Source organism: Colletotrichum chrysophilum (genome assembly GCF_026319265.1).
Source record: "Colletotrichum chrysophilum strain AFK26 chromosome Unknown scaffold_245, whole genome shotgun sequence".
In the NCBI taxonomy this organism is placed as follows: Eukaryota; Fungi; Ascomycota; class Sordariomycetes; order Glomerellales; family Glomerellaceae; genus Colletotrichum; species Colletotrichum chrysophilum.
Genome location: NW_026517532.1, coordinates 32,234 through 40,273, shown reverse-complemented (window position 1 = coordinate 40,273; position 8,040 = coordinate 32,234). Strand labels below are relative to the sequence as shown.

General features: G+C 50.1%; 2 protein-coding genes across 2 annotated transcripts; one reads left to right on the top strand and one right to left on the bottom strand.

Moving 5' to 3' along the window:
- Nucleotides 1–325: 325 nt before the first annotated feature.
- Nucleotides 326–4,920, bottom strand: COL26b_013659 (uncharacterized protein; the record flags this gene model as incomplete). Its single annotated transcript, XM_053186254.1, has 7 exons — nucleotides 326–470; nucleotides 846–1,240; nucleotides 1,291–1,812; nucleotides 1,870–3,594; nucleotides 3,645–4,091; nucleotides 4,145–4,815; nucleotides 4,875–4,920. The coding sequence occupies 7 exons, from the start codon at nucleotides 4,918–4,920 to the stop codon at nucleotides 326–328; spliced, it is 3,951 nt and encodes a 1,316-aa protein (XP_053029804.1).
- A 1,253-nt stretch (nucleotides 4,921–6,173) lies between these two features.
- COL26b_013658 (uncharacterized protein) lies at nucleotides 6,174–7,031 on the top strand (the record flags this gene model as incomplete). Its single annotated transcript, XM_053186253.1, has 3 exons — nucleotides 6,174–6,538; nucleotides 6,594–6,780; nucleotides 6,831–7,031. The coding sequence occupies 3 exons, from the start codon at nucleotides 6,174–6,176 to the stop codon at nucleotides 7,029–7,031; spliced, it is 753 nt and encodes a 250-aa protein (XP_053029803.1).
- Nucleotides 7,032–8,040: the final 1,009 nt, after the last annotated feature.

Genomic DNA, 8,040 nt, shown 5'->3' with positions numbered 1-8,040 from the left:
GTATTGGGGGCTGAAATAATGAGAGGCGCTCAGGGACGATAACGGCGGACAATGATGATCACGACGGACAATAGTGATGATAAGTATGGATGGAAGACGACAAAGATGGAAAACGATGATGACGGCGACGATAGCGACAATAGTAAGCACGCAGAGGAATGTCTTTCTCTGGCACAAGAAAGATGGGGGTCTCCAAGCAAATTCTTTAATTTGTTTCCTCGTCAAAAAGGGAAAGACAGGGGGGTACCGTATATTGTTAAAAATAACAAATCAGAGTCCTTCTAAAAATAAGAGTCTGACTTGATCACATTAGTTTGCTATTCAGCTAAAAGGCTAACTGGCGACTATCGCTGTTATTGTTTTCGTCGTCATCGGTATCGTTACTGTCGTCGTCGTCGTCGTTATCGTTACTGTCGTCGTCGTCGTCGTTATCGTTACTGTCGTCGTCGTCGTCATCGTCGTCGTCGTAGCTGTCATCATTGTCGTTCTCGTTGTTCTTATCATTATTATTATGATTATTATCGTTGTCAGCATTGTTGTTGTTATCGTCGTTGTCATCCGTTGTTATCGTCCGTGTCGTTGTTATCTCTAATTTTGATTCCTTCTACTATCATGCCGAACTGGAGTCACTCAGTATACAGGAAGCATAGTCGCGGAGACATATGTAAATCAATCAATTGCTTCGTCAGTTATTCTTTCCATAGGTGCTGTTAGGCAATACCACCCAATATTTAACTAACCCCTAGCCCTGATCTTATACCAACTTTCCATACGCTCCTCCACCTGGACTCTCTGAGATCATTATGTCAGCATCGCAAATGAAAAGATTAGGGATATGAATGCACTTACTTATGATGATGTGGTCGCCCTTACGCATCTGACATGTGTTTTTGCCTCCCAGATTAATCTCTCGGAGCCCATATTCGTCCTTCCTGATCCAGAGGTTCTCGCCAGGTGTACCTGGCTCCCCTCCGCAGAGCCCAAATGGAGGCACAGAACGTCTTTCACTTAGAACGCTGACTTGCACATCGCGGCGGAACTCGATATGACGAATGCATCCATCTCCGCCCGAAAACTTACCTTGGCCACCGGAGCCTTTCCGAATACCGAACTCGTGTAAGATACAAGGATAGCGTCGCTCTAGAGACTCGGGATCAGTGATTCGAGTATTAGTCATGTGAACGTGAACACCAGACTGGCCAGCCCACGTCGGACCCGCGCCAGCGCCGCCTGCGATTGTCTAGAAAATGGTCAGAGAACTGTTCGGTGGCAAAGCTTCAACCAACGCACCTCGTAATAACCGAAACCTGGTCTCGCCTTGCCATCAATGACTTCACCCCCGTACCCAAATGTCAGGTTATTGCACGTTCCCTGGCTGGCCGCGGCCGCCTGGAACGCCCTGAGCACAAGATCTGTAACTCTCTGCGATGTCTCGACGTTGCCTCCCACAGTTGCTGCCCCTAGAGAGGGCGAGAGAATAGTGCCTGCTGGGAGAACCACATTGATTGGTGCAAGGCATCCCTGATTGAGAGGGATGTCTTCTTTCACGAGTGACCTCAGGACGTAGATGATTGCACTGAAGGTGATGGCTCGTGGGGCATTGAGGTTGCCATACAGCTCTCGACTGGTACCGGTGAAATCAAATTTGGCGGACCCCTCATCACGATTGATGTGTATCTTCAGCACCAGCTTCGATCCATCGTCCATCTGATCTTCTGCTTCCAGCGGTAGACCGCTAAACTGGTCATGAACCTGTCGTAGAAGATTTCTCACGACCTTCTCAGCGTTGTCTTGGATCCCAAGCATGTATTTCTGAACGCTCGTTAGTCTTCAGACTCCGTATAGAACATTAGTGCTAATTGAACTTACTTGTACCGTAGAAAGACCGTACTCCTTGATTGACTCATGGATCAATCGAATGCCCTTCTGGTTCGCGGCAATCTGAGCCTTCAAATCGCTAACGTTGTCACTCCATGTTCTCGTCCCGGAAGAGCCAGGGTAGGAGGCAGGCTTCTTCAACATGATCTCCGCCAGCCCCTCCTCATCGAACTTGCCGTTATTGACAAGCTTAAACGAGGTAAAAGACGCCCCTTCCTGCCAGATTTCCTTGGAGTGTGGCGGCATCGATCCTGCCGCAATACCGCCAATATCCGCGTGATGGGCTCTCGACGCTGTCCAAAAAAGAACTTCGTTGGTGTGTTCGTCAATCACAGGAGAAATGACTGTGACATCGGGAAGATGTGAACCGCCAGCGGCAGGATGGTTCGAAACCAGGACGTCGCCAGGGCGAAGGGTGTTGCCCCGTCTTTCGGCTTGGTAGGCCACGGCATAGCTCATCGCGCCAAGGTGGCACGGAATGTGCGGTGCGTTCGCGACAAGGCCACCTTGAGGGGAAAAGATCGCGCATGAGTAGTCAAGGCGCTCTTTGATGTTGATAGAAACCGACGTGAGTTGGAGCGAACGCCCCATTTGCTCCGCTATGCTCATGAAGCGGTGACCAAAAACGGAGAGCTGGATCGGATCCACTACATCAGGGTCCTCTGAGGCCGTATCCTTGAGGGGCGTTTCTTCCCGGTCGAGCAAAAGATGCCTCGGAAGTACAGTAGCTGCCCATCCTGGCTGTATGAGAATAGTCTGCGTTTGATCGAGAATAATGGAAGGACCCGGCACCTTGTCCCCTGCCGCAAGATCTTCCAGCTTGAACAAATTCACCTCATGCCACTGGTTCTGACTGTAGACCCTCGTCATCTTCGCACTCTTCTTCGGTGGCGCCAACCTGATGTCAACGGCTTTGAGTGCAGAAGAAACACTCCTGTTTTCCGTTCCTGCAGTCTTGCCAAGGGCGCGGACTCGGATATCCTCGACAAGGATCTCGCGGTCGAGCACAAATCCAAACTCTTCCTCGTGGTGTTCAATAAACTTCCGGGAAAAGTCCCAAGAGTCGATAGGCTTCTGGATCATGAGAGAGCTGTTTGTGCCTTGATACCGGAGGTTGAGGTACAGCTCATACTCGATTTGTTGGTCTGTGAAGCCTTGGGCGGCGAGTGTCTCGCCAGCTTCTGCAGTCAGAGACCCAAACTCGTTGGCAAATTCGACCGTCTTCATCTCCGACAGTCTTGCCGCCCGAGGCCGTTGGATCTCATGGGTCAAATCCGCTAATGCCATTCCGTACGCTGAGAGAATCGAAGAGTACCGGTGGATCACAACCCGCTGGATGCCCAGTGCCTCGGCAACATCGCAGGCATGCTGGCCTCCAGCCCCGCCGAAGGTGGCCAAGACATGTTCTGAGGTCCGTATGCCTCTTCCCTCGGTCAATGATCGAATCGGCCTGCTCATGCTCTCATTCGCCACGCGCAGGAAGCCACTCGCGACTTCTTCGGGAGTGAATGACTTTCCCTCCTCCGCGTTGATTTTGTCGGTCAACCTCTTGAAAGCATACGCTGTTGCATCATAGTCCAGAGGCTCATTCTCTTCAGGGCCAAAGATTGCCGGGAAGTATTCGGGGCGAAGTCGTCCCAGGAATAGGTTGGCATCGGTGACCGTAAGAGGACCACCTTTTCGGTAACATACAGGCCCAGGATGCGCCCCCGCAGACTGCCACTTGTCAGTTATCTCATCTTTAGAGCAAGGATGGGGCTGCTCACATCCGGACCAATCGCGAACAGACCGTTCTTCCAATGCAGTATCGACCCTCCACCAGCAGCAACAGTGTTGATGTCGAGCTGCGGAGTCTGCAGGGTCACCTCTGCAGTCTCGGTCTCGAAGACATGGTCGTGTGTACCCGAGAAGCGACTGACGTCTGTCGAAGTTCCTCCCATATCGAAGCCGATGACAGGCATCTTGTCGTCAGGGTCGTAGCACGAGCGCGCAAAGCCAATCACCCCTCCTGCAGGGCCAGAAAGAATAGCTCGCAGACCAGAAAAGTTCTGCCACAGGCACAGACCACCATCGCTTTGCATGAACAAAAGCTTGCCAGCTACAGCGTCCATTCCGCCCTTGAAGCCGCTGCCGAAGTTCTTGACATAACGCCGGATGAGAGGCGAAAGATATGCATCAGCGGTGGCAGAGTTCCCTCTAGAAACCATTTTTATCTGATGTGAGTTAGCGGCTGTTATCTCCAGAGCACAGCTGGGAATAGGCTCACTGTAGGCTGAAGCTCCGATGAAACGGAGACCTCGAAGCCCATAGACCGAGCAAGTTCGGCAACTTGGTCCTCGTGGTTGGGGTAAAGGTAGGAGTGAATGAAGCATATGGCCAAGCTGTTAAATCCTTCGGTTTGAAGATGTCTCAATTGCTCTCTGATGACTTCAATATCGGGTCTCTTCAAGATCCTGACTGCTTCGCCTGTCAAGCCTTCGACCAGGGCGTCATCGCTGTTGATGTCTATGGGTTCCTTTTCGGGATTCTCGAGAAACTCCTCCATCGTGACGCGCTCATCAATTTCGACCACGGTGTCGTACAGATTCTGAAGCTTGTGTATGCTCAAGTCAAAAATATGAGGCCTCGCTTGGTTGCCAATGACAAGTAGGTCGCGAAACCCCCTCGTGGTCAGGAACGCGACTCGTTCGCCTTGGCGTTCGAGCAGTGCATTCGTCGCAATAGTAGTGCCCATCCGAATTGATTCAACATCTGTGATATCTAACGGCTCGTCGCGAGGAAGTGGCTTTCCTCTGAAGTGTGACAGTACACGCCGAATCCCTTCCGTCGGAGCGTCATTGTAATTACGTGGGTCGACCGATAACAGCTTGAAGACACTCTCTGGCTCAGAAGAGCCGGGAATGTAGGCATGTACATCTGTAAACGTACCGCCACGATCTTTAGAGATGGGTTAGTGCCCATTTTCCTACACTACAGTAGCCAATCTGGGAACTTACCAATGGCGATTCGGATCTTCTTTTGACCGTATCCAAGTGAACCCATCTTAGCGCTTGAATCGGCGACATAAGCTCAATTTCCTTGAACCAAACGTTCAAGTCGATGAATCTCATCAGCATACAACTTGGTGCCTTTATTGCACGTGTCGGCGTTGGCAAACCGACCGCCGGAGGGCCCCACAATCGCCGAGTTCGCTCTCGGAGCCCGGCCCCGATGCGCTGCGTTCCGATATGGGGAGATCAGATACGAGCAAAAAGACTGAGTGCACCAAATTGGGGCCGAGGAGCGGGAAGCCAACCCGAAGCAGCTGAGATAAGCCCCGAGACGTAGCATCAAGATCCCCTCATCTCGGGCAAGGATACTCGGTATTTTCGGTTACAACCAACCGTCTCGGTAAGCTGGCCCGTTATCGCAACAGGTGCGAAAGGCGTTGGGAATGTCTTCCACAAACCATCGAGCTTATCAGATCGTTCATCTCTTCAATCAACCTTCTCCACATTAATTTCGTTGTGAGATCGTCATGAGGTAGCTTTCTCCTTGGCGGCTCGGGAACGCGATGCGAAGATGTCAATGCATCTTTGGTCTCCGAAATTGAGGGTTAAGATGATTGTTACGGGATTGAAGCACCATCTTTGGATTGAGCGTTGGAAAACAATAACTTCTGGACAGACTGTCGTGTAACTCAGATTTCCTTTTCCATCATTCCCAAGTTTCTGTTCATAAATCAAGCAGCTATTATTGACATTTTGAGGCATGTTGAAATCGGACCAAGATATGCCTTTGGAGGGTGAAAGCAATATAAAGTCGGCCGACAAGCAAGGTTTTATTGAGCACAACGCAGGGTCCTCTCCCTTTCAGATCGACCGAGTTGAGGAGGCGAAAGTTGTAAAGAAGATCGATCTTGCGATTACCCCGATTTTGTTTGTTGTCTATCTTTCATGCTTCATTGACAGATCAAACATTGGTACGTACAGACGTCATCAGTGTCACTTATAGTATGTAATCTCACTTACCTCCTCTTAGGCAATGTAAAAGTTGCAGGTCTTCTTGATGACATTGGCGCAACAGAGCAACAATTTTCGACTGCCGTATCTCTCTTCTTCGTCACTTACGTCCCGGTCGAGGTCCCTGCCGTTATCCTCGTCAAGCGCTTCGAACCACGATTCGTCTTGACCATCCTTTGTATCATCTGGTCGGTCACTACAATTGCTAATGGCCTTATAAAGAACATCGGTGGGTTATATGCCTGTCGGCTTGTCCTCGGAGCTTGCGAGGGAGGCCTGTTTCCGTCTCTCAACATGTACCTCACAATGGTCTATAAACGAGACGAGCTGGCCAAGCGTACATCCTATCTTGTCTCATGCACAGCAATATCTGGCGCTTTTGGTGGGCTACTTGCCTATGGCTTGCTACAAATGGATGGTGTCGGAGGATACGCAGGCTGGAGATGGGTCTACATTGTCGAAGGAGCTTTCAGCATTCTTTGCGCCTTCGCAGTGTGGTTTGGTCTTCCCAGTGACATTCGAAAGGCGTATTTTCTCAACGAAAACGAACGTCAACTCATGGAAGTACGTCATCAGGAGCGTCTGGACTACATGGGAAGCGAGGAGCTCGATTGGCAGGAGATCAAACTTGCGTTCTTGGACGCAAAGACTTGGCTATCGTAGGTAAACTTCGAGTGCCTGGGGCTGTTCAAGTCGGTACTAACAAGAATTTAGTGCTTGGACCCAGTTCTGCCAAAACATTCTCACCAACGGCTTTGGAACATTTTTGCCCTCAATCCTTCGAGCCATGGGACATGGCACACTGGCGGCGAATTACTTGACTATTCCAGTCTACTGTCTAGGAGCTTTGGCGTTCTTTACCTTCGCTTTCCTATCTGACAAGTATGGGAAATGCGGTTTCGTGAGTAACATGGTTCGCGTCAACTCGAATAGTGCTGATCAATGATTCAGTTTTTGTTCGGCACGAACATCCTGGGCGCCGTCGGCTACGCGATTCTGATCGGTGTCAGTAACAATGCCGTCAAGTACTTCGCCTGCTTCGTATGCACTATTGCTGTTTACAATGGAACTGGCCTCAATCTTGCCTGGCTCAATGTCAACATGGCCCCGCAGTGTAAATATTCCACATTAATGCTGAGTTCGGCGAGCTGACAGAAGATGTCAAGATCGACGAGCCACTGCCATTGGCATCCAGCAGACTATCGGAAACTCGGCCGGAGCGGTTGCAGGACAGATATACAGGAGCTCCCCTTACTTGCTCGGCAATAGCTTCTCCCTTGGCGCCATCTTCGTCGCGGAATGTCTAGTCATGACTCATTGGTTCTACCTGAGAAAACTAGAAAAGGAGAAGAGAGCGATCTTGTCTAGTGAAATGGAAGACCTTCGAGAAAAGAGAACCGGGGATCGAGATCTAAACTTCAGATATCGTCTCTGAGTCTCCAATCACCTAGGGTGCCGCAACCAGAGTTGAGATGCACTAAACTCAATTTCCAAAGCTCAATGCGCCGAATATATGTATCGTTATTATCATCGACGTTGTCGTCGTCGTCGTCTTTGTTGTTGTCATCTTCGTTATCGTCGTCGTTATCGTTGTTGTCATTATTGATATCATTATTATCATTGTCGCTGCTACTATCGTTAGCCCTTATATTATAACTATCAATCTTTCTCCTATTAAGGTAACCCTTAATAAAATGGGGGTATCAAATACGCAGGATTCAGCCGCCAAGCTACGGGGAAAACAGGCGGCCTCGTCGTTTCAACACTAAGTCGCATTGCGTCATAGGAACCCCGCCATAAATTCCATAAGCTCGCTATCCAAGAGCGGTAAGATGCTATGTGGTAGCTCGTTGTACTCAGTACTGATTTCTGTGAGTGGACGAGGCGAACCAGCTTTTCCTTTCAACCCCGTCTTGTCACCGTATACTTCACATGATGATGTAATCGTCGTCGGATAGCTCGGTGTTATACCACGACTTAGTCGACGACTTGAATCTGGCTTCCGGACCTGAAGAATACCGCTGGGCTCTCCGGTGCGTCACTTTACTGGCTGGATGTAATACTGACGACGTTCGCTGTACTCTGAGGAAGTTCACGTTGGGTCAGTGCAATGGGAAGTATGAGGCGCTGTCGTACACTTGGGGTGATCCGAACGACAGGA